Below are 27,221 nucleotides of genomic sequence, written 5' to 3' on the forward strand. Positions count from 1 at the left end.
TCAGCTTGTTACCTAGAACCCTCTTTACTCTTTGCATTATAGATTTTCCCTCCCTGCTGCTATCCTGAAAACCTATTTCCTCATTCTCTTCTATATCTATTCCAACAGACTTTGTCCTCACTACTCTATTGAAATTACTACGTCAAAGTCACCAGAATAGTCCTGTTGTGACATGCTCACTGCTTAATTTATAATTATCTTCCACTGTTGATGATAATATCCATCTTGAGCTTTTTCTTTGCTTGATCATTACAATACCATACTTTGCTGGTTTTCATCTGTATCACTTGACACATTTTGAAAAAAACAGCCTCTACCTCAGAGCAAAGCCTGTCCAAGGAAGGGGGCATGACCCTTGTCCTTGGAAAGACCCACAGAGCACTCCTAGGCACATACCCACCCTGCTGAGTTGTTTATCTACAAATAACCTGAGAGATCTGCTGCTCCAGGTGTCTCTGACTCAGTCAGGCTAGGTGAGGACCCGCAGCAACCCCCTAGCAACCACCAATCAGCATGAGACAGGAAAAATACCTGGGATGCCAGATGACCCTCCCAGTAGTTTATGGTGGTTGATAACATGTTGGGAAGCCATGTAGTTCAGCACGTACTCCCCTCGTGGCTTAAACCAATCAGTTCAAATGAATCCCCCTCTTGTACTAACCAATCACCATTAATTACCCAACTTGTTCCTGCCAGTAAATGTGCTAATCATGTTTTAGAGTTGTTATTTGATTTTCCCGAAATGTGTGATGATTTGCTAAGAGATGCTATGATGTATGTGAAGTCCCTGTCTTCCCCAAAAGAGTGTATAAAACTGCTGCAAACCCTTGGCTCAGGGCCTCTCATCATCACCAGTTGCTGTGTGCGCGTAGGACTGATCTAACTCTTTGCTGCTTACATGCATCTTGGTCTCTGGTGGTCTTTTGGGGGTCCTGAATTCGAGCATAACAGTTCAATGTTTGGTTATTCTTGGAAGGCAGCTATGCTCACCACTATACCACCAACGAGGTTATTCTTATTGTTTTATTATTTTGTTTGTCTTTTTGCAGCTCATCATCTTCCTTTTAATTCTGTAAAAACTGAATCACTTTGTGATTTAGTCACAGATTATTTTAGCTTTCTAATCACCATGTCTCAGTGATCACATTTATTTCCATATCTTCTATATACTAAAACTATTAACTATTTATCTTTGAAAGGGTAAAGTTTCTAAGCTGCAAAGCCTGAGTTAAATTGTAAAAGACCGGGCATTGTAAAGTTTCTAAGTTGCAAGGCCTGAGTTAAAAAGTGAAGGACCAGGTATTGTTAAGTTCCTCTGCTACACCCAGAACCTGAAATTCCTGAGGCAGTTAAGACAACGCCCTACTGGCCATTTAGCCTAGAGCCCTGTGCAGCTTGTCACGTAAGCATACAGGGCCCGAACCAATCAGTTTGAATGTGTACCCGCTTAGGAGTGACCAATCACCCCCGCCCGACCTGTTCCCGCCAATGAATGTGCTAATCATGTATGAGAGTTGTTGTTCAATTTTCCCGAGCCTCATGCTGATTTGTTCTGATGTATGCAAAGCCCCCACCCTCCCCAAAAAGTGTACTTAAGCACTGCTTAACCTCTGCTCTGGGCTCTGGGCTGCTCTCCCTTCTTGAGTGAGCCTGGAGCCTCAGCACGCTGAATTGGATCTTCAATAAATCCCCTTCTGCAATTGCATGAGTCAGTCTCTTGGTGGTCTCTTCCTCCGACTTTTCGCCGGACCCTTACATCTTCAATCATGACTTCTGCCCTGAGACGTATAAATCTAATAAATACCTCAAAGTTCATATGTCTAAAACAATGTTTGAAATTCTTCCCCACCCACACAGTCCTCCATCTATGTAAATGTACCACCATTAGCTCTGCTTTTAGGCCACAAAACTAAGATTCATCTTGGTTTCTTTTTACTTTGGGTTCATACTCCTGTCTACATTCAATTTATCAGTAAACACTGTCAGTTATTCCTTAAATATATATTGATAGACCCAACCTGATCTTTTCTTAAAATTGGGCATCTCACCATAAAACCATGAAAAGATAATTTCGGCTTTACTATAAATTACTGCAAATTCTGAACCTACTTGGAATGCCTGCCCGTGCCCTGAACTCACCCATGTCCGGTTTTCCCTGACCAGATAACAACCCTTTCCTAAACCTTAGTGACGCCTCATAAATTCTGGCCTTCCCTGGCCGGATAATGACCCTCTCTGAGTCTCTAAGATCTCCATAAATTCTGATGCCGGGGCCAGCAAAAATGTAAATTTGTGTTATGCTCCTCAGAGTGTTGTTATCTGTAACCCCCCTTTGTGTAACTTTTTGGGCTATAAAACTGGGCCACAAAGAAGCCTCGGGGCTGTCTTGTTCCTGCCGTTTTTGGGAGGGAGAGGCAGCCCGGCCGGTCGAAATAATAAGCTTGCTTTAATTTGATTTTAATTGGAGTCAGTGGTCTTTTCTTGCGTCCTGGTCTAACAATATCCCAAATCTCACCAGTTCTTATTATCTTGACCATGATTTTCCTATTTAAATCACCCTTACCTTTCCCCTACTCTACTTCAATAGGCTCCTAATTGGTCTTCCTGAATCTACTTCATCCCTTCTTACACCGAAACTAAGATCATATCACCCTCACATTGAATGAATTCCTACACTACTAAATTCAAACTCATCATGGCTCTGGAGAGTAAGTTCTGACCTGCTCTGAATTACTCAATAATGAGTACATCAGCTTTCAGGTCATACCTGACCCTGAGTTATACCATTTTGTAAAGCAATTGTTTTCCATAAGTACTGAATTTTGAATATAAGTACTGAGTTAGAATTATTCTACACTTTGTTTGTACAAGTAAACAACCACCATCTAACACAACCATAAGGCACAAAGTGATAAATTAATTGTGCTAAAAAGTTAATTGTGCTAATAAAAATGACCACCTGGGAACTTACTGACTTCAGAGGTTCTTGGACACCTGATTGTATCAAACTCATGAGAAAACCAGGCCTGTGAGCTTATCAAACACAACAGACCACTGAATGAAGCAACCCCCTCACCTGAGACACATAAAAGGGGGAGCATCCCAAGACTGGTTGCAGTGGCACACACTAACTCATCATCAGACCACCTGGTGAATACATCACAAGACAATGAACTCTGAACCTCTGTCATTCTGCCTCAATGTTAGCTCAGCTCAATCTCCCTGTTTGGTGTGGCCGACCTTGAAACTCCTTGCCTTCTGGACCCTGGCCTAGCCTAAGTTCTGCTCTCTGACAACTCTGTGCCCTTCACAAAATTTTGGGGCTAGTTCATTATCTTATCTGACCATCAGTCATGACTCCTGCATTTGTACCTGCTCTCTGCCTGTGCTGTCATTTTAGCCTTCTAGATCCCTGTGGCCACCTCAAACCTTTTAGTCTTTCTGTAAACTATATAAATCATTGCGTGTGATTTGATCTGTTATATATATTAATAACTAAGACTGGAAAAAAAGAACCTGTTACTGCCCAGTTCATGACTACCAGGAGGCCCACAAGTACTCAGAGACTAGTAACTGATGAAAGTAGTGTACCTAGTGAATTTATTGCTATTCAATAGATTCTGACATTGTGGAAAGGTACAGATGTGTTTGGTCTATGTTAATGGCATAGTTCCCTCACAACAATGCCTTCAAGGCTCCATATGACTTGGTGTCTGCTTTGCCTATTGAACTTATCTCCTATCACTCTTCCATCTTCATTCCCTGTGTCACAGACACCTGTGATAACTGCTGTGATGTAAACATGTCAAGTTATCCCCCCTCAGAGACCACACATCACCATCAAGACTTTTATACCCTCTTCCTTTTATTAATTTAATTCTGGTATAAAACAGCAGCATGCCCTGATTGTCTTCTAAACCTTACATTATCTAAAGGGCTCTATAGCACTTACCACTACTTGAAAAAAGAGAGTTATGTTTGTTGATGCGTTCAGTTTCCCTTTAAAATGTAGACTTCACAAGAACAAGGATATTACAGGCCTATTCAAAACAATGTCATCAGAGCCTAGAAGAGAGTCTGGTACTTAGTAAGCACTCAATAAATACTCGATAGAACTGAGCATCTATCTGCATTTATCTTGGGTTTAAAGATTACCTCATTAACATTCCTGCAACATTACTGTCTCCCAGTATTTTCTAAAGAAGCCACATTTGTCAAATTCTACTTTAGTAATTTTTATTTTTAACCAAAAACATCAAAGAACTATAAAAACATTTCCAAATACACATTAAAACATACAGAATCTTTTATGAGTTTCACTTTCCATATATATTACTTAACCTAACATTCACATACTATTTTTAAAAGATACATGGATAGATTTCCTCTTCTGATCAGTATTATAGAATATAACATATGGATCAGGAGAACGGGTTTAGAGTCAAGTAACCTAGGTTCAAATCCTAATTCCACTTTGTCTCTAAACCAGAAAGATTTTACTATTTGTAAAAGAAAAATAAATTGTCCATATGGTGGAGTGGAAATTTCAATTATATATTGAAGTGTACAATATACAATTGTATAATATACAATTTTTAATAGTAGCTTTGTGTAAATGCTAATAATTGTTATTTATTACTATATTTAAAAGCTTTTTCTTGATGAATGGATGGAAGGACAAATGAGTCAAGGAAAGATCCTGTATATATTTCTTCATCAATTTCCTTCCCTCTCTGAGAGGAAATAGACAGATGTTGCCATGGAGACACTCCAGTAAGGTAATAGTTTCTGAATCTCAGAAGGACTTGAAAAACAGAACCAGGTAAAGGTGATGGGATAAACAGCTAATTAAAGAGTTTTTGCCTAAGGAGTGTAGGTGGAGGCTTCAAGGTTTTTCAAAGGAGACCTCCCACTAACAGAAGCACTTATGCCTGAGGTCTTATATTGTCAAAGCTATTAGTGGCTGCAGGGGGGTATTTGAATCTCAGTGTCTCAAAGGCAGGACAGCCTGGGGAGGAGGGTTATGGGACTGAAAATTTAAGAAATCTGGAGTGTAAAAGGTCAAATTTGAAAATAAAGTTTGGTCTTAAGCACATTTTATTTTTCAGTTTTATATTTGTTCCAAGTCTATTTTTTTAATCAAAATATTGTATTTTTGAAAATAATTTACCTAAAAATACCTTGGTACCTCAGCTTTGTACAAGACTATTAGGTATTGTTTATATACTAGCTGTTTAAATTTTGGGATTTCCTAATTTAGTATTTGATCATTTTAACTCTTTAATGACCGTGTCTAATGGAGTTGATTTCCAGTCACGTTTTTTTTTTTTTTCAGTATGTCAGTGTGTACAAAATTACTGAGCATTTTACTATGATATAAAAAAAAATGAAAGTCTTCATAGTAGTCATAAGAACTGTGAAATTGGAGCAATACAACTGAGATGGAAATCATGAGGAATGTAGAAAGCTGTATTCTTCTGGTTTTAATTAGCTGCTCACTTGACTTAAGCTATTAACTGAGTGTTTGCTGAACTGTGAAGGCAGAGTAAACAATCATTGTTATAAATCCTGCAAATAGATTGTCAGATTATATCTGAACTGTTACATGTAAACAGAGCATTTGTTCTCTTTCTGAACAGAATTCCACTACAGAAGTAAATATATTTCTTGTGTTTTAGCTACATAATTTTCTTACTGATATCAGAAGACTTTAAAAAAAGTTCAGATTTGTAAAAATCTAAGTAAGCAAAGTGAGCAAGGGCATCACCATGTGGTAGAACACTGAAATTAAAATACGAGGACTTTTGATTGGGGGAGTCTTGTCTAAGTTGAGACTACTACAAGTAGTCAGGAAATCATCACAGCTATTTGCTAAACTCCACTCTTTGAACAAATGTTTACTGAACATCTATTATATATCAGGTCCACTTTTGGTTGAGCATAAAAACAAAATAAGTGGCAGGGAAATGGTGGGAAAATTAAAAGAGATTAAGGAAAAAACCCACATAATGTAGTGAATGATTATTGTAGAGGAAAAACGGTAATACTAGGCAATCTACATGGAGGTTGGTTGAAAGAAAATTATTTTATAGAAAAATAAAGAAAAATATTTTATAGGATGGAAAAGAAAGATATTAAGGGATAGACTTGAACAAGGAGATGCTGTGAGACAAAAAAGATATCTAAGTTCAAAGGCCTTAAATCAAATAATATTTTATGGAAATAATAGATGTTCAAACTTAACTCAAATTAGAGAGAATGCTTTGATATCAACCCCAAAACAGCTCCGTATTTGACGTTCATGTGAATCTTTTAGATACTAAGATTTTTCTTTTTAAAAATATTTTAAGATATATCATCTTATTCAGTATATATTCAAGCTAAAAATTTATAGTTACTAAATTTAAAATAAAGATAGTAGTTGGGTCATTTGGTAAAAACTAAACTGAACTGTTTTCTGAGTGTCATTCAATATCATCTTTTTACCTTTCTGATATTTGGTCAGTGTTCTACATTTACACCTTTTTCACAAAGAAGGATATTGTAACTATGGTATAAGATAATGTCTTTTTCATGTGATCTTGGCAGCAAATATAAGTCATCTTATGCAATTATCTATCTCTGGATATGTACTTTAAAATTGTCTTTGTTCATTCCTTCTGCTATAATAAAATACTATAGTATAGATTGGGTGCCTTATGAACAATATACATTCATTCTCACAATTCTGAAGACTGGGAGGTTCACTGACAGATTCCATGTCTACTGAGGAGCCACTTATTGCTTCGTAGAGCTCTCTGGGATCAGTTTTCACAAGGACTCAGACCTCATAATTTGATTACCTGCAGAAGCCGCCCCCCGACCCCAATAAAATCCCCTTAAGGCTTGGGAGTTTGATATATGAATTTGTGGGGGGGGGGTACACAAGTATTCAGATCATAGCATTCTGCCATTACCCCCCAAATTCATGTCCTTCCCATAAGCAAAATATATTCATTCCATCTCAAAAGCCTTAAAAGTGTTAATTTTTGAACCCCAAAGTCTAAAGTTCATAGTCTCATCTAAATATATAAATCAGATGGATGACTCTCAAAGTGTATTTTATCCTGACATAAACTTTCCTTCAGTTTCAAGCCTATAAAATCAAACAAGTAATATATTTCTAATATACAACCATGCCACATGCTATATGTGCAAAACAGACATTCTACGAAACAGAGAGAAGAAAGAGTCATAGAACTTGAACAAGTTAAAAAAATCAAAGGTTGATGCTGTGTCCTCCAGTCCATCCCACTAGGACTGTGGTAGTGGCTTCTGGAACCACAGGTCTGCCTTCTGGACACAGGGAAGCGGAAGTCCTACTTTGGACACAGTCCAACTTTGGACCACAACTTTGCTGGGCAGGTGCTGTGTAGTGTGGATTGGCTCCCATGGCTTTGCTAGGCATAACAATGTCTCAGTTCTCACATGTTGAAGTTGTACACCTAAGGTTCTTCCTGGCTGGAATTGCACACCAGTGGGATCTACTAGCCTGGGGTCTTAGTCTACCCATCCACTGGGCCTTAGTTGAGGTTCTCTGCAGTGGCTTTACCCTATGGACAGGTCTGTGCCTCTCTAGAGATTGTTGTCCAGGGCACCTTTCATATACACATGGTGGTAACCATGCTCTTATAGCTATGTTGGTAATAGCACACACTCTATCAGACCTGAGTGACTAAAGAGATCTATGACTAAGTACAAAGAGCAGAGTATGGGATTGTGAGCCTATGTGAGGCAGTGGAGGACCTTCCTTCGAGGGCTGCCCCCCAAGACCTTGCACTCTGGAAGGGTGATGATCTTTGAAATGTGTTCAGGGTCATGCTTCTATTGTCTTGGACAATAGGTTCTGGCTTGTATTCAGAGAGATGTATAATCTGCCCAGTGAATGGGCAGAATGAGTAGCTACTTGCCATGAATATCTACTAGCTTCTATTGAGATGGACACTCCTTATCTACACTGCTTGGCCTTGCCCTTGAAGTGGTCTCTTGAACATTCTTTCCTTTTTCTAATTCAGATAGGCTGAGGATTTTTAAGATTTTTTCATTCATGATTTACAATTTAAATCATTTCTATCTTCTCAAATTTGAATGCTGGTAATCGAGAAAGCAGTCAAGCTGTGCCTCCAACATTGTTTAGATATTTCTACGGGCAAATATCCAATTTCATTGCTCATGAGTTCCTCCTTCTACAAAGCACTAGAACATGAGTACAATTCACAAGTATTCTTTTGCAGTTTATAACAAGAATAGGCTTTCCTCAATTGTCTAAAATTGTGTCCCTTATTTTCATCTGAGATACAAAAATAGGTTTTACTGTCTGTATTTCCACAAACATTCTTTTTTTGTGATCATTTTATTATTTTCTAATTGAAGCTTTAAGAAAGCTTTGCCAGAATCACCCTTTCTTGTGCTTTCAGGGCAATGCAGGCTTATTCTAGCACACATCTGAAAACTCTTCAGGCCTATACTCATTACCCAGTTCCAAAGCCAGTTTTACTTTTTCAAGTATGTCATGGCAGCATCCCACTACTAGCATCAGTTTCTTTGCCTTAGTGCATTCAGGCTGTTATGAGACTGAGTGACTCATAACAAAACAGAAATTTACTTCTCCTAGTACTAGAGGCTGTGAAGCCTAAAATCAAGGCACTAGCAGATTTGACATCTACTGAGGGCCTATCTCCTGGTTTGTAGATGGCCATTTTCTTTCTGTGTCCTCAAAAGGTGGAAGGGAAAAGATACCTCTGTAGGATCTCTTTATAAGGCCCTTGTCCTATTCATGAGGGTTCATGATCCAGTCATGTCCCCAAATCCTCACTTCCTAAGGCTATCACCTTGACATTTAAAATTTCAATATATAAATTTTGGAGGAACAGAAATATTTAGAACATAACATCAGCCAATGCAAAATAAAATGTAGTCCATTCTATGTTTAAAGACCCTTCAGGAATGAAATGACCGGTTTCTCAAAAAGTCCAGGGAATTACAAACAGCTAGACTGCTGACAGATTTTATAGGTTCCTAAACACCTCATCTTTTGCCCCCAAGGTGGGAAGTGAGTTCAGCCTACATCTAGACTGTGGAAAGTAACTAGCATTCACTTTTGAAGCTAAGTGTCAGCCACAGAGTAGGTAATATTTCAAGTCTTTCACAGGCTTATTTTCCATCAGGCTCTACTGTACTTGCTGAGGTACTTTTCTAGTTGAATTTACATAATACTCCTTTTTGTTACATGGATTATTATTTCTGATGACAAAAACATTGAAATTAGCCAATTAAAACATTTTCCAAATGAAAAGGGTTTGTAACAATCATGTAGAATAGGAGAAATTTTGAGCTTTTTCAAATAGTTTATAATTTAAAATTCATGGTTTCCCATTTCATAAATATTTTCCTTTTTCTTTCCTCTAGTTCAGATTTTCTTGAATTTTACTTTCCCCCCCTTTCCACCTTGTCAGCTAATTTTTCCTTCCTCTATTTTTCATCTTTCTAACTCATACTTCATACTTTCATAGACATATTATCTTAGATAATGTGATGTTTGAGTTTTTCAGTGTCAGAAAAAAAGAAGAAACAGAGTACAAAGGTTGGTTAATATATGTTTTAAAGGCCAATTAAGCTTGTTTTGATTTAACTTTATTTTTATTTTATGTTAGGCAAACTTGCAAACACTAGAAACAAACAACATAAATATATGCTCATTGTTTTAATTATTCCTTCAAAATATTTATTATTGCATGTATAAAATCATGGAAAGAAATTTCACATTCCTTCTAAACAATGTAGTCTTCAATAATTTCTGATTATAAAGAAAATTATTGTATTTCCCCAAAATCTTTTTTAAAAATTTAAAGTACAAATATGCTGTTTTTAGGTCCTTTCGGTGTAGTCCAAGAAGAGGAATAGCACAGCCACATCAATGTTTATAGTAGCACAATTCACAATAGCTAAACTGTGGAGTCAACCTAGATGTCCTTCAGTGGATGAATGGATAAAAAAATGTGGCATTTATACACAATGGACTATTACTCAGCACTAAAAAATAATAAGATCATGGCATTTGCAGGGAAATGGATGGCATTAGAGAAAATTATGCTAAGTGAAGTTAGCTAATCCCCCCAAAACAAATGCTGAATGTTTTCTGATATAAGGGGGGTGACTCAAAGTAGGGTAGGGAGAGCATGGGAGGAAAATTACCTCTAGATAGGGAGTAGGGGTGGGAGGGAAAGGAAGGGAGAAGAGACAGTGGAAAGAGACATTCATCATTATACAAAATATATATATGAAGATGTAAATTTGGTATCAACATACCTTATATACAAACAGAGATATAATAAATTGTGGTAGAAAGGTGTATTAAGAATTGTAATACAAAAAAAAATAAGCGAACTCATGTATAATGGCATAATTTGACATGAACATACTTTATATACAGAGTTACGAAAAATTGTGCTGTGAATGGATAATTATGAATGTAATGCACTCTACTATTGTTATGTATGTAAGAAATAAAAAAATGAAAGTACAAATAAAAGTATTGAAGTCAAGGAATTAAAAATTACTAGAGTTGGAAAGAGTGACAAAGCTAATGCACACAAAAAATATTCTGTGAAGAGTAACTTTTACGTACAACAACTTTAAGGTTGTTAGGTAGCAATTATACATGAGAAATGGTTTAGGGATTTAAGAAAATACTTAGTTTGGGGCTGGTGTTGTGGCTCAATTTTAAAAGCACTTGCCTGGCATGTGTAGGGGACTGGGTTCAATTCTCAGCACAACATATAAATAAGTGAATAAAATAAAGTTCCACCAACAACTAAAAATATATATTAAAAATAAATTCTTAGTCTGAGCCAATCAGTTAATCAACAGCCATGCTCAGTGATACAAGGTCTGGCAAGACAGCTAAATCAAAAATAATCTGCCTAATCTCAGCTCTATGAACTATACATTTTACAATAGTGGGAAGATAGATAAACTAAGGGATTCAAAACCAAAGGGCAAGGTTAACCCTATTAAGTAAAACCCTGCAAAAACAATGCTAACTAGACAATGACCTAAGGAAAAAACAGTGCAACTATAAAACTCACAATTGTCACTGAATGGAGTCCTGGGAAAGACAGAAGACTAAGATCAGAGCCCATCAACCATAAATTCTGTAAAACAAGTTCCAATTAGAACCTGTCAGCCAGGCCAGGATGACCCAGTGTTGACCTTAGGATGTTAGAACAACATTCTATCATTGTAATGATAACTCTTTCCCTCAACCTCTTGAGTTTTGCTTAGATACCTGTGGCTCAAAGCTTGTGTGGTGGAGGTTAGAAATCTTTGCCTATGAAGGTTCTTTGAACACTAACTAGAAGAATCTATAGATTTTTTCCAATGATATTTAAAATACTGAATGGGCAAAAGTTACAGGCTTTCTCTAAGATATGGAAGAAAACAAACATGCCCACCTTCACTTTTATTCAAGACAGTACTAAAAGTTCTAGCCAAAAATCAGACAAGAGAAAGAAAAAAAGAGCTCTCAAATTGGAAAAGAGGTAGTCAAATTGTTACTGCATATAACATGATCTTATATTTAGAAAATCTCAAAGACCTTACAGAAAACCTGTTTGAACTAATAAACAAATCTGCAAAGTTGTAAGATATAAAGTCAACACACAAAGGTCAGTAGTGTTGCTCTATTCTAGAGGCAAAATCTAAAGCAATAAAGCAATCCCATTTACAATATCCATAAGAAAGAACCTGGGAATAAACTTAACCCAAGTAGAAGATTTTTAAATGGAATACTATAGAACACTGATAAAAGAAATTGAAGATGATGATGCACCCACCAGGTTACCCTCCCCCACCACCAAAGAGACCCCCACCATAACTGTAGGTATACGCTTCTCTCCTAGTAAACATAATCTTTACAAAGAGTGTAAGCAAGATTTCTGCAGAGAGCTTATAGTGGTTTGAAGCTTCCTCTTTGTTATAAAGGCTTGGTTAATCTTTTGTGTAAAAGTTGAGTCTGTGGATCAAGCTTGTTGCTATGCAAAATTATTATTTCTGTTTTCCTTGGTAAAAACTTGTGAAATCTTTGTCTGGCTGAAAATATGGGACAAAGAGTGACTGTCATGTAACCACCCCACTGAGTATAAATCTAAAAAAATTTTCAGACGTAGGAGTTCTGAGATTTTTATGCATTAGCACCTGTGGACCACTGCAGCTTAAATAAACCTGCTTCCTGAAAATTTCTCAGGTGTCCAGCCTCATCTGTCCTACATCAATGACACAGGAAAATGAAAAGATTTGCTATGTACAGAGATTAGAAGAATGAATTCTATTAAAAATATTCATACTACACAAACCAATACGTAGATTGATTTTAATCTTCTTTTAGGATTGTTTCCCCAAATTTGTGTGAAAACAAAAATATACAAATAACCTAAGCATCTTGAGCAAAAAGAACAAAGACAGATGGGATTACATCAAACTAAAAAGTGTCTGCTCAGGAAAATCATCATATGAATAAAAAAAATTTGTAAATTTTACATAGGATAAGGGGTTAGTATCCAGAATATACAAAAAAACTCACAAAACTGAATAGCAAAAATAAAAAAATAAAATAATTCAATAAAAAATGGGTACTATATCTAAATCGGCATTTCTTAAAAGAAGATATACAAATGGCCAAGAGGTGTATAAAAAAAGTTCAGTATTACTAATAATCAGAAAAATATGAAACTTGTATACTTCAAAACATCATGTTGTACGTAATAAATGCATGCAATTTTATCTGCCAATGTAAGAAATAATTGAAAAACTTGGTAAAACATTATGTACAATCATAGAACAATATTAATGTAAATTAATACACTCACCAATACAGGTAGGTAAAGAATCATTCCACTGGGCCAAAGAATTGGGCACTGTATCACACCTAATTGCTATGGATCCATGGAGAATATATCCTGGATTACATTCAAAAAGAACCAAGGAACCCACTGCAAATTCATTGCCAATTCTTCTTCCGAATCTTGGTTCAGGAACAGAACTGCATTGTGTAGAACTTGTTCTAGGAACAGCTGTGTAGAGATAATTGTTGGTTTTAATTTCACATGTATTAGACAAATTTCAAAATGTTACTATTTAAACAGTTTAAAAGAAATCCATTTTTGTCAGAACTTGAATTAACAACTTGAATATATTTCTAAGTTTTAAATTCCACACAAAATAAAATACAATTTAAAATGAATATTGTCATTGTCATCAAGATTTTTGGTCTAAAAGTTTTTCTTTTGATACTTTAAACAACATCAATTATTTTTTCTATTTTTTTTAGCAAATTCTTATTAATACAATAAAGCAATTTTAGGTATTGAAATTTATGTCATCAAAATTGAGTTTTTTTTTAACTTGGGATATCAAATTCAAAAAGTATGTGTCAGTTTACATGAAGTAGTTTTTTAGTACAATTTTTTTTCAGCATATTTTCTGTAAGAACATAAATTTCTAGATGCATTTTATTTATTATAGCATGTTTACAAACTTTGTTTTCAAAACTTGTTTGTTATTGATGAAGACAATAATTACATTCAATATATAAGTCAGACAGATTAACAACAATAGAAGGTTTTATGTCAATAATCATAAATATCAAATTTGAAATTGGTTTTAGACTTTATATCTTTCATTTGTGCCTTTTTAAAAATCAGTAAAAAAGAATGATAACAGGATGTTTTTTCTTTTTAAAACATACGAATGTGATTAAAGAGATTGACAACAGTCCAAAGAAATGATACAATGAATTTCAAGTAGATTTCTCTTATGTAACTTGAGTAATGATAACTAAATTTTTATAGTGCCTTGTTAAATTCATAATACTACAAGTTGTTTACATGGGGAACTATGATTAAAAATAAAACAATAATATAGCCTATTGATAAGGTGGATAGAAGTTTAATAAAAACAACAAATAATAAATGTTTATAAATTTATCAGGAATAAAGTTCAAGGTACATTTGAGAATAACTCCTACATGATCATACATAATTCAAACAAAATATTTCAAATGATAGCCTTTAATTTAGTTTAATGACAACATGGAAAATTGTTTATATAAGGCAAGAAAAAGCTGTCTAAATGAAATTCTAATTGTGCAAAATCTTTATAAATCATAAGGAAAGTTTCAATTCTCTTGAGAGAATGAGAAAGTATAATTTTAGAATACAGTCATGATTTTCTTAGCATGTCTAAATCTAAATATATCAGGACAAAAATTTGTACATTTTAAATTTAATGTGCTAGACTACAAGGAAAATAGAAAATATAGAGAGTGAACAATTAACAGAAAAACAGAGATGTTTTGAAAACAGTATTCTGGGAGGGAAGGAAAATCAGACATTTAAATGGAGAATGATAATGGAAGCAATATTTCTTTTTTACTTTGGTAAAAGTGACAATGTCCTTGTAGTGAAGTGGGGAATATGGGAAACAGGGTAAAACTACTTAAAAAAAATCTTTTATCCCTCCTATATGGTTATGAGTATCACATCGTTCAATAGCTTGGAACACAGCATAGAAATTGATATCATTCCTTAGTGTGTTTCTAGACTACAGGGCACTTACCTTGATAAACAAAGTGAAATCCCTTAGCTGTTATTGGTCCAACTGAAGTAAATCGAATTGTGATCTGATTACCTGAACTCAGTGGAAGTGATTCTCCTACTCAACAAAACAAACACTAAGATATCATAAATAATTTTCATTCAGTAAACCTAACAAATTATATTATTTTACACTGTCACTTGAAAATTTCAATCTATGTTCTATTAAATTGCTTTAAACTATCCTACCACTAACAATATATTTTCTTTGGGTAAAACTTCAGTTGCTATCTTTTTATCAGAAGGCTTTAATTACATTTTGATACAGACTAACTCATTCTTCAAAGAATGTTTAAATATTTTATATTACATTAAGCACCACATATTGTGATTAAATATATTTACTTGATTACAATCCCAGAAAATAGTCGATTATATTTTTCTCAAGCTTCTGTATTACTGTCAAGTTGTGTTTCTATTCTTAAAATATATATATATGATTCTATTTTCAGTTTACTTCATTTGTAATATGGATGATATAAATCTCAGCTTTCTCTATAATACTAATCAAAGTCAGTCTTTAATCAATAACTGATGCATGGCAGTTCTATTAAAGGATACCTGAATGGGATCCTGAGAGGGAAGATAACAGAGAAGATTGCTGAGTTGGCCCATCAAACACCTCAACAACATCGTGGAGTGATGTCTGGAAAAATACAAACTGGCCAAACACCACTGATCAACAGGAACCAGGAGAAGCAAACAAATCACCAACCATCCAAAAATGAAAACAAAAAACAAAAAACAAAACAAAAAAAAAAATAGAAAGAGGAGGAGAGAGAGAACAAAGTATTACAATATAATAGTCATCTTTCTTTTTCTTTTTTCTTTTTTTAACCTTTAAAAGGGGATAGGTGCCAATTGGTTGATATTCCCAACATAAATATTTCAGGTCAAAAGATAATGACCATGGCCTAAAATCAATAAAATTTTAAGAAGACTATTTTCAAATATAAAATAGGCATAGCATTTAATTTAGATCAGAAATCATAAGGTTGGTGATTAGTACTTGAAATAACTATTTTTTGATTTTTTTTCCCAATGGTAGTTTGATTCTTTTCACTTTGTGACTCTCTTCTCTTTTTCTAATTTTTTTTTCTCCTCCTTTAGATGAGATAGCTGTCATTCAGGGTTTTTTTTTTTTTTTTTTTTTTTTTTTTTTTTTTTTTTTTTTTTTTTTGTTGTTGTTGTTTTCTCTCTTAAAATTTCCAAATAGTTTCTCTGAAAATAGATCCACATGATACTTGTCAGAGATAGTGTTTTAGTGTTTAATTTACATTCTACACTAAAAATGATTTCTTAGCTTGTATTATTAATCTCTGCCAAAATAAAGAACTATTATTTATCATTCCTTAGCAACTGAAATTATAAAAATTTCATAAAATGATTAATTTTGTGTGGTAAGCACAGTACTGAAATATGTACCAAAAGAGCTCTGTGAGAGACTCATTTACTTTACATTGTACTTGTCTTTCATTACAAATTAAATTTACATGCAAAATCTATTCCAACTATATCTTCAAAGAAAGAACCCATTCCAGAGTCAAAATCAATTTGTGTTTTGTGCCCCAAAATTTTTTCAATGGGTTTCAATCATTATTTTTAAAACTTCACTGGATAGAAAAACTGTGAGGGGTTTAAAAGAGTATGAATATATATATTTTTAAAGTTTAATAAGATAAAAGCCAAGATAACTTTAATAAAGAAAAATCACATTATTTTAATTAAATTAAACATTTATATTTTATATGTCAAGTCAAGGTAATGGACATCCTTTCCTGGCCCCTTCAAAAACAATCTAGTTCACTTGAAACGTGCTGAGTTTTACATATGAATACAGGTTATGCATAATACTGTAAACAAAGGTGCAGTATTTTTTTTTATCTTTTAATATCTTTCTTTTTGCCTGCAAAAATAAGCTGGTGATCTCAGTCCAATTCTTTGTGGAGTAAAAAACAAAAATCAACATAGTAACAGTTGTAGGGTCATTGCTTTGAACCAATTTCAGAACACTGAAGTGCTTAATTTGTAAATACTCCTCCTTAAAATATTTACTAGAAGTCATGAAAATTTATATTTGCACTAAACCAGATACATGCAGTGAATTGCTTTAATGATCATATAAAATATTTTGAGCTCAGACCTTTTAAAAGATCCTGAATTTAGTCCCCTAAATCCCAAACTATTAAAATATAGATTAAGGAAGGTTTTGTTTTCAGTTTTTGTATTATTGGTGTTTGGATGATTTGTTTTCAAATGTATCTTTGAATACAAAATTCTGTTTTAATGCACATGTTGATATAGCTTTACCAAGTGACCAAAACTAAACAAAACAAAAACAAAACCATGCTACTTTAATCACAGGAAATTTATTCTATCAAGTACATTGTACAACAAGGGTCTTGACAGAGAACTTATTATTTCTCTAATATTTTGGGGGAAAATCATTAAAAGAAATGAAAATTCGACATCCTTTACTTATTATCCCTAAATATCTCAAGGATTTAATTAAGAAAAACGATTAATTTCCAAGCAAACCACTACATTTACAAACATCAATAACAACCATAATACAATTATCTAAGAGCTTTCTCTAAGGAAAAAAACCAAAAAACTCCCCCTATTTTCTTCTTGTATTTAGGCCTGTACTTATGAATTATTGCTTCTGTACAGATAGACCAATTTTCAACTGTAAATTGAATGTATTGAAACCATAACTGTTAATGATACAACCATTATTGCTGTATTTTTGTATCATGTTAAGTAAAGAAAAATGCAGGGCATAGTCTTTTGAGCATTGTTAGGAAGTCATGTTTGTAATTTATTCCAATTAATCTGAGATGAGGGTAGAGAAAATTGAGAAAGGGGAGTGTAATTTTGAATCTTGCCATATTAAGCACTGAGCAAGCCAGTTTTCCTTAACTATGATCTGATTCTGCATTAACATGAGCAGTGGAAATTTTATTTTTTTAATTTTATTTATTTATTTATTTATTTTTTGCTTGTGTGTGTTTCTCTTTATTCTAACTGTAGACTATGTAACCTTATATTATTATTATTTTTTTATTGTTGGTCGTTCAAAACATTACATAGTTCTTGATATATCATATTTCACAGTTTGATTCAAGTGGGTTATGAACTCCCATTTTTACCCTGTATACAGATTGCTCAATCACATCATTTACACTTCCATTGATTTACACATTGCCATTCTAGTGTCTGCTGCCTTTCCTATCCTCTACTATCCCCCCTCCCCTCCCCTCTCCTCCACTCTTCTCTCTCTACCCCCTCTACTGTAAATCATTTCTTCCACTTGTATTATTCTTCTCTTACCCCTCACTTCCTCTTGTATGTAATTTTGTATAACCCTGAGGCTCACCTTCCATTTCCATGCAATTTCCCTTCTCTCTCCCTTTCCCTCCCACCTCTCATCCCTGTTTAATGTTAATCTTCTTCTCATGCTCTTCGTCCCTACTCTGTCCTTAGTTACTCCCCTTATATCAAAGAAGACATTTGGCATTTGTTTTTTAGGGATTGGCTAGCTTCACTTAGCATAATCTGCTCTAATGCCATCCATTTCCCTCCAAATTCTATGATTTTGTCATTTTTTAATGCAGAGTAATACTCCATTGTGTATAAATGCCACATTTTTTTATCCATTCATCTATTGAAGGGCATCTAGGTTGGTTCCACAATCTTGCTATCATGAATTGTGCTGCTATGAACATCGATGTAGCAGTGTCCCTGTAGTATGCTCTTATTAGGTCTTTAGGGAATAGACCCAGAAGGGGAATAGCTGGGTCAAATGGTGGTTCCATTCCCAGCTTTCCAAGAAATCTCCATACTGCTTTCCAAATTGGCTGCACCAATTAGCAGTCCCACCAACAATGAACAAGTGTACCCTTTTCCCCACATCCTCGCCAGCACTTGTTGTTTGACTTTGTAATGGCTGCCAATCTTACTGGAGTGAGATGGTATCTTAGGGTGGTTTTGATTTGCATTTCTCTGACTGCTAGCAATGGTGAGCATTTTTTCATGTACTTGTTGATTGATTGTATGTCCTCCTCTGAGAAGTGTCTGTTCAGGTCCTTGGCCCATTTGTTGATTGGGTTATTTGTTATCTTATTGTCTAATTTTTTGAGTTCTTTGTATATTCTGGATATTAGGGCTCTATCTGAAGTGTGAGGAGTAAAGATTTGTTCCCAGGATGTAGGCTCCCTGTTTACCTCTCTTATTGTTTCTTTTGCTGAGAAAAAACTTTTTAGTTTGAATAAGTCCCATTTGCTGATTCTAGTTATTAACTCTTGCGCTATGGGTGTCCTATTGAGGAATTTGGAGCCCGACCCCACAGTATGTATATCATAGCCAACTTTTTCTTCTATCAGACGCCGTGTCTCTGATTTGATATCAAGCTCCTTGATCCATTTTGTGTTAACTTTTGTGCATGGCGAGAGAAAGGGATTCAGTTTCATTTTGATGCAAATGGATTTCCAGTTTTCCCAGCACCATTTGTTGAAGATGCTATCCTTCCTCCATTGCATGCTTTTAGCCCCTTTATCAAATATAAGATAGTTGTAGTTTTGTGGATTGGTTTCTGTGTCCTCTATTCTATACCATTGGTCCACCCGCCTGTTTTGGTACCAGTACCATGCTGTTTTTGTTACTATTGCTCTGTAGTATAGTTTGAAGTCTGGTATCGCTATACCGCCTGATTCACACTTAGCAGTGGGAATTTTAAACTAAAAATCCTAAAAAAAGTTAGTATTTGTTAAAAAAAAATTCTGGGAGAATAATGAATTATTATATGAAATATCATTATAAGGAACACACTTAATAAGTTATTTTATAGCACGAAAATCAACAATACTTGCATAGTGATCTTATTTCCTATACATCATCAGATTATCATCGCATTTAACAATGCATTATAATTCTGAATCAAATTCTCCCTTCTTAGTCAGAAATTTAAAAAAATATGTGGTATCCTTCAGTTTTGCTTCCTCATTCTGTTTGCTAATTACCATTTTCTTCTGTGTAGACAGCAGGTCTTTTGTTTCTAAAATGTTCTGAATATCCTTTGCCTAGTTGAAATTGATAGAAAACTAGGAGAGACTTTAAAGAGGACCAAGGAATTACTGCTGTTTTGTTGTCTTTGCTTTTGTTTTTGAGATGGAGTTTCCCTATTTTGCCCAGCTGGTCCTGAGATCCTGAGCTCAAGTGATACTCCTGCCTCAGTCTCTCAATAGCTGTGACTCCAGGCCTATGCCACCATGTCCAGCTCTATTGGCAAATTATTGTTAAGCAAGTTGTTGTCTAGCATACGTGGGTCACCTGTATTCATGGGGACTATGGTGTATGCAATGGATTTCTAAACAATCAATTTTCACCTATTTGTAAATTCATTTTACCTATTTAATCTACCTACCTACCTAGCCACCTATTTCTGTATTAGTCATCTATCATTCAGTTGAATTCTCTTTTGAACCATTGTAACATCTTACTGTGTCTCTCGTTATTTTACTGGGAGTTACTAAAATATTAAATATATGTATATTTTATATTTTTGTGAAAGTTGTGATTATGCCCTCTTTTTTTGAAAAAAAAATTGTCTTTTAACATTAATCTAGAAACAGATATCCCAACCTAATGACTGGATAATCCTTTTATCTCTAAAATTACACTTGCTATGTAAAATATCCCTACAAATAAGCCAGTTACTAATAATTTAGTTTTACACCTGAAACCATTCCTGAGTCTTGTTTTCCTGCAGTTCATCCTATAATAGATTTTATTAATTTAACTAATATTAGTTGATTCAATTCTACAAAGTACAAATGTTATGGTTTGGATGTGAGGGTGTCCCCCAAAAGCTCATGTGTGAGACAATGCAAGAAGGTTTAGAGGAGAAATGATTGAGTTATGAGAACCTTAATCCAATCAGTGAATTAACCCCCCATAGGGATTAACTGAGTGGTAACTGAAGGCAGATGGGGTGTGGCTGGAGCAGGTGGGCATTGGAGGTGTGGCTTTGGCGTATATGTTTTGTAACTGGTAAGTAGAGACTTTCTCTCAGGTCTCTCATCATCATTGAGTATCTTCCCTACCATGATGTTCAGCTTTACCTCAAGCCCTGAGGAATAGAGCTGGCCTTCTATGGATTGAGAACTCTGAAACCTTGAGTCCCTAAATAAACTCTTCCTCCTCTATAATAATTCTGGTCAGGTCTTTAAATTACAGTAGCAAAAAAAGGTGACTAAAACAACAAGGATCCAAATTAAATACTGTTGTTCAAAAAGTGACCAATACAGATAGGATCCCTGCTCTTAGACCCCATTCATTATAATGGCCTTTGTTAAAATGGTGGCTTATCCAGTATGGAGATTCCTTAGAAATGTTGGAATGGAACCATCATTTGACCCAGCTATCCCACTCCTCACTCTATAACCAAAGGACTAAAAATCAGCCTATTACAGTAACTCAGCCACATCAATGTTTACAGCAGCTCAATTCATAATAGCTAAACTGTGGAAGCAACCTAGATGCCCTTCAATAGATGAGTAGATAAAGAAACTGTGGTATATATACACAATGGAATATTACTCAGCATTAAAAGAGAATAAAATGATGTAAATGGATGGAGTTGGAGAATATCATGCTAAGCAAAGTAAACCAATCCCCAAAACCCAAAGGCCCCATGTTCTCTCTGATAAGTGGATGCTGATCCATAATGAGTGGGGGGGGCATGGAAAGAATGAGGAAATTAGATTGGGCAAAGGGGAGGGGGCTTGGGGCAGGAAAGATGGTGGAATGAGATGAACATCATTACCCTAAGTACATGCATGAAGACAAAAATGGTGGGACTCTACATAGTATACAACTAAAAAAACTGGGTACAATGAATCAAAATGCATTCTGCTGTCATATATGCCTAATTAGAATAAATAAATTAATTTAAAAATAAATGACAACTTATCTTTATTCTACCTATGGAAAGATGTCAGATTTTATTCTACCTATGGAATGTCATATTAGCCAATCAAATGAATTATAAAACAACAACAGGCATTTGGGGTACATTTTCCCATGCAGATTATTGCTATATTCATCACATATTTAAATTCATTCTTCAATACAAGTCCTCTACCTAATTCTAAGAAACAGAGTTAGGGGAGAAATATATTGCTTATATTTTTAAGAATTACTTTTAAGTCTGCTTAAATCACATAAAAGAAAACTCTAATTTTGTTCATATTCATAAAATGTTCATCACAGCTTAAAAATTTTGTTCTAGTGCATTTGTTTCTTCATGAGCAAGCAAACACAGAATGAGACAAGGCATTATGTCTACCTGTTCTTATTTTTATAAAATAAAAGGAACCATATATTGGGAAGGTTTGCATGACACAAGTTTTATTTAATTTAAGTTAGAATAAGCAATTGTTTCCTATACCAAATTATATTTAATCCTTTTTTCTTTAGATCACATTCCTTTAAATCCTGATTATTTGTCCATTCTGTTTAATTAAGGTATTCTAAGTGTAAAACAATAGATGCTGACACAGTGCTTGGGAAGACATGAAGAAACTCCTGAGCACTAGCATAGTTAAACTGTTGGAATGCTCACTATAGAACAACAGTCACACTAAGAGCATCTTTGTTGTCAAACAGTATGGTGGCTGCTTGTGAGACAGATTCTTACAGGGTTAGCAGGGGCAGCAAATATACCAGGAAATAAGGGCCAAAGAAAACAAAAATCAAACAAATTGTCAGTTAATCTAAGAAATAAAGACCCATACTTGTTTGACTTTACCAGGTATTCATCTTGTGTCTTTCAGATTGATGTGGGGATGAGATTGTTTTCTGAGGTGTTTTGTTGTTGTTGTTGTTGTTTTCTTTTCATTTTTGGCACCTGGGATTGAACCCAGGGGGCTTAACCACTGGGTCACTTCCCCAGTCCCCATTTTTTGGGGGTACTGGGTATTAAGCCCAGGGGCAATTTACTACTGCACTACATTCCCAGCTCTTTTCATTTTTATCTTGAGACAGGGTCTTGCTAAACTGCTTAGGGCTGGCCTTGAATTTGTGATCTCCTGTCTCAGCCTCCTAAACTGTTGGGATTACAGATGTATGCAATCGCATCTGGCTGTTTCTGAGTTATAAGGGGCAAGTACATGCACACATTAGATGCTAAAATAGCTTATTTTTAATCTTTACTTATTCACATAGTACAAACACACTCTGAGGAGGAGATATAAGATGAAAATGAGACATGCTTCAAGTGGAGACCCATGATGAGGAGAACACAGATGTAGGTGAAGCTCTCCTTCTATATGAAGTGATGTTGAGAGATCAGGTCCCTGCCTACCTTAGAAACACAAAAATGCTTTTTTCACTACTTGCTTCTTAATTGAGTTAGCTTGGGGTTTCTGTCCCCCACGTACTGTCTCCCTTGTTCTAGATCATAAGAATAAAGAGCCTTGTTTCTCTATTACTGTGCCTCAGCCTGATTCTCCTGATAGAGAGTTTAAGAACCCATAGAAATGGTAGCACTTGCAGTATAACATAATGCAGTAAAGTTGATTAGAGCCCATGGGGTGGTCATTTGCTTTGAACATGAGTACTCATAACATCAAGGGTTTTTTTGCTATCCTGTACGGGGATGCAAATCAGGAGCTCTCACATGCTAGACAAGTGTTCTATCACTGAGCTACACAACCAGGTTGGAACAATAAGAAGTTAAAGCTTCCTTTCCCACTAGATCCTATTCTGCCAAAGTGTTTAACCAGCACAGGCAAAGATGATCTCCTTGATCAAACTTTGATCATGATTCTCTTAATTTTCGGACTAGGTCTTGATTCTTTTATTTCTGTGCCTTTCCTTGTCTTGTCCATTCTTAGTAAGAATCTGTCTAGAATCCTTCATCTTCAAATGATCACATCTTATCTCCCATTGTTTCTCAGGAGATATCTGACAACCCTAACTTAACATTGACACAATCTTCAACTACCCCTGAAGTTTCTGTTCAGTAGTTTTTCTCTTACTAAGGCCTATCCTATACCTTGGCTACAAATTCCCACTTCTCCTTGTTGTATTTAGAGTGGAGCTCAATCTCTCTCTCCTACTGCAAAACTCCATTACAATGGTTTCTATACCTATACTGATAATCTTGAATAAAGTCTGCTCCTTTGTTCTTCAGCTAGTGAGTGAATAATTTTTTTTTCAATGTTGTCTAAGAAAACCAGAAACTTTAAGAAGTCACATTTAATTTTTGTGCCATTGAAATAACTAGCTAGTACCAGAGGCTTGCTGACAGAAATTTATTAACTTCAAGTGAGGATAATAAAACAAAAATGGACATGATTACTGTTATTCTGTGATGAGAATTGGAGTTATTGAATTAAAAATAAAAATTGAATTTATGCAAATAAAGACAGTTTTCAACTTAGTTTTTATTCTTTTCTCTCAGAAGGAAATAATCTCAGAGTATTTCAAGGGAAAAACTCATAATCCAACTGGGACATGTTTAGGGGAACTAATTTATCCACTCCTGTGGAAAGTGGTAAATAGTAAAATTAAAACATGTATGAGTTTATGGTAAATTCCAATTTGATTAGAACTTGTTTTGATGTAGTAGAATTCAGATTTGGCAGGGAATGGTAGGAGTAGCAGGTCCTCTAGGAAGTTCTAATAGTCAGATGGATGGTACCATAGTAATTATGGTACCAAGGTACCAAAATTACAAGGCTTCTTTGCTCCATGAAAAAACAGATGAATCAGCTTAAAGACTCAGCATCTCTGCCTGAGTAGATTTAGAACTAATGTTTTCAAATGACCAACTTATGGGTCTGTAATGTCCACTAAAACTCTCTAATGAAGAGTTCTGGAATCTAATTCTCTGGAACTGAATCTGGGATGACCCACATGGGAAAGTTTCTCATCTGTAAAACTGGGATTATATAAGTACCTAACCTCCTAGGACTCATGTGAATATTCATAAACTGATACATGCAAAACACTTTGAACAGTGCCTAAAACATGGGAATAAATATTAGTCACTATAAATAATAACTAGGCTTTGTAAATGTATATGCTAATAACCCAATTTTAAATTTTACTGATAGGCAAATTTTAATTGACCTTTGATGTTTGCATATTATCTCTCATTTTCTGCTTTCTATACATGCTTTATTTATTTATTTATTGAGACAGGTTCCAGCTGTTGCCCAGGCTGGCTTAGAACCTATGGTCCTCTGGCCTCACACTCCTAAGTAGCTGGAATTACAGGTGTATGGCACCACACCTTGTTATACATGCATAATTACAATAGATGTTAGAATTGACTGGGTTAGATTAGTATTCCATCTAGTTTAATCGGGTTGATTTTTTTTACAACTTCATATGAATAAAATTTGTCTCATTGATTTTATATTCTCTCTTTTTAGATGGAAGAAGAAAATGTAATCATCAGCTTCCTACTTATGCTAAAAAAGGAGGAACAAGGTAAGGCATTCTAATTTGTTTCTGTTTGCTTCCTCTGTCTTAAGTCGCCCTGTGGCAAAGGTACTGAAACAATTACAAAATAAATAGTTCTACATAAAAAGGAGTCCAGGAAGAAAAAAAGAAAAGAAAAAGAAAAAATATGACAATTTCCCATTTGTTCATAACTTGATTATCAATATGCCTGTTACTTCTTTTGCAAAATCCACACATTCTTGTGTATGATAAGGTTATTTTGATGTCTATATTATGCACTCAGCTGGTTTGTAACTCTGCTAAAAATTTTGTAAGAAGCCACCCTGTGTGCGCAGCATGCATTTTATTCACCAACATAACACAGATGTGTTGTGTTGCACCCACACTAACTGAATGGAAATAAGATTCAAATCAAAGATGAGTTTAGAACTGCACTTGATTATGTGTGAAAGCATAAAAAATTACTGTTGGTGACATAAGCTATCAAAAATTTTCACTAGATTTATATGAAATTTGCCTCATATTTTCATCTCATTTGAATATTTCAAAATATTATTTTAGGAGGATCTTTCCAATCTTGTTTCATTTGACTTATTCATACAACAAGTTTTACCTTCTAAATCAATAACATATACAAAGCTCTTTGCTCTCTATATGCTCTGGGCAGTAAAGTACTTATTGTGTAAATAAATACAAGGTTTCATTTTGGGATCACTAGGCTATCAGGGACTTAAAGGCATTTTCTTTTAAAAATGATTATAAGATATTCAATGAAAACTTCAGTTTTATGAAAAAGTATATAAATAGAAGTTTAGTGTGATAAAGTTATTCTTAAAAATACCAGAAAGGCAGAACTTAAAAAATCAATCCTTTATCAAAGCACTGTACTACTTTTATTTATTTTTTTATTATTATTATTTTTTTTTACTGTACTACATTTAAAATACCAACTATCACTGGAAAAGTTTGGGTAAAAGTTGTATTCATTGAAAAAATAAGTAAAAGTTTCAATAATATTTTGTCAACTTTTATGTTTTCTACCTATCAGTTATATTCCAAACATTTATGACTATTATTATACTACCATAATAATAAACCATTAATTTGTGAGAGATGCTGTATGCATCATTGTACTATAGGTGAGTCATGTGTATAATATGGTAATTTTCTGGAGGCTACTAAAACTCCCTGCAAGCTTGGTGCAATGGCTGATGCCCACAATCCCAGGTACTCAGGAGGCTGCGGCAAAAAGATAGCAAGTTTCAGGTAAGCCTGGGGGAACTTAGTGAGACCCTGTTTCATAACAAAATTTAAAAAACGGGGTGTGGGTTGTAATCCAGTAGTAGAGTGCTTGCTTATTATGCATATAGCCCTAGGTTCAGTTCCCTGCAGAAGCTTGGCTCCGCTCTAGATTCCAGGGCCAATTTTCACCTAGAGCAGAAATTCTGTAAATGCTAGGTCAGCAGCTTCTATAGTACAATAAGATTCTGGTTCTGAATATAAACATATAAAAATCTAATATGCATTACCACTTTGCAATAATCAGAAAACAAAAGATGTTATTAAAAAAATCCATGAATTTGATTGTGATAGTACCTGGCTATCTTCCTGTTAGCAATTTCTTGTGAGGTACTCCTTTCAATCTACAAGCTAGATTTTCTGAATAAATGATAAAGTATTCTTTCAGGCTTCTCCAAAGATGGCTTTCAGTCTGTACTGTGACCAATTGCCTAGCATCAAATTTAAAAACTGCCTAGTTGACATATTTTGGACATATATATTGCAAAATCGATCTTGAAGAAAATATAGTTCAATTCTCCTCAATTGTTCCAGGAACCAATATCTATTTAACTCTAAGCCAGTAGTTTATTTGTAATTTGGTAGTTACAAAATTTCCCAACAGCTGAGAATTAAGCAATGAAATCATTAAAAAAAAAAAAAAAAAAAAAGCAATGCTACTGGTGTTTAAAAGAATTAAAACAAGAAAGAAAAAAAGTTTACAATGTTAGTTTATTTTATTAACATTTTTATTTTTTCCTCATTTTCCATGTGGATGAG

The 27,221-nt window shown here is 34.6% G+C and overlaps 1 protein-coding gene across 3 annotated transcripts in view; it reads right to left on the minus strand.

Annotated features, from left to right (window-relative positions):
• CSMD3 (CUB and Sushi multiple domains 3) overlaps positions 1-27,221 on the minus strand; it is a gene marked incomplete at both ends in the record, with an annotated part of 1,157,568 nt that overhangs the window by 141,361 nt on the left and 988,986 nt on the right. For 2 of the 3 annotated variants that reach the window (XM_081266796.1, XM_081266795.1), the window contains 3 exons: positions 12,906-13,109; positions 14,653-14,748; positions 15,252-15,365. In XM_081266796.1, the coding sequence (XP_081122922.1) occupies positions 12,906-13,109; positions 14,653-14,748; positions 15,252-15,365 (414 nt within the window). The remainder of the gene's footprint in view (positions 1-12,905; positions 13,110-14,652; positions 14,749-15,251; positions 15,366-27,221) is intronic. The other variant, XM_081266797.1, reaches the window with a different exon arrangement.

The sequence above is a fragment of the Spermophilus citellus genome (assembly GCF_964194105.1).
Source record: "Spermophilus citellus genome assembly, chromosome: 14".
Lineage (NCBI taxonomy): Eukaryota > Metazoa > Chordata > Mammalia > Rodentia > Sciuridae > Spermophilus > Spermophilus citellus.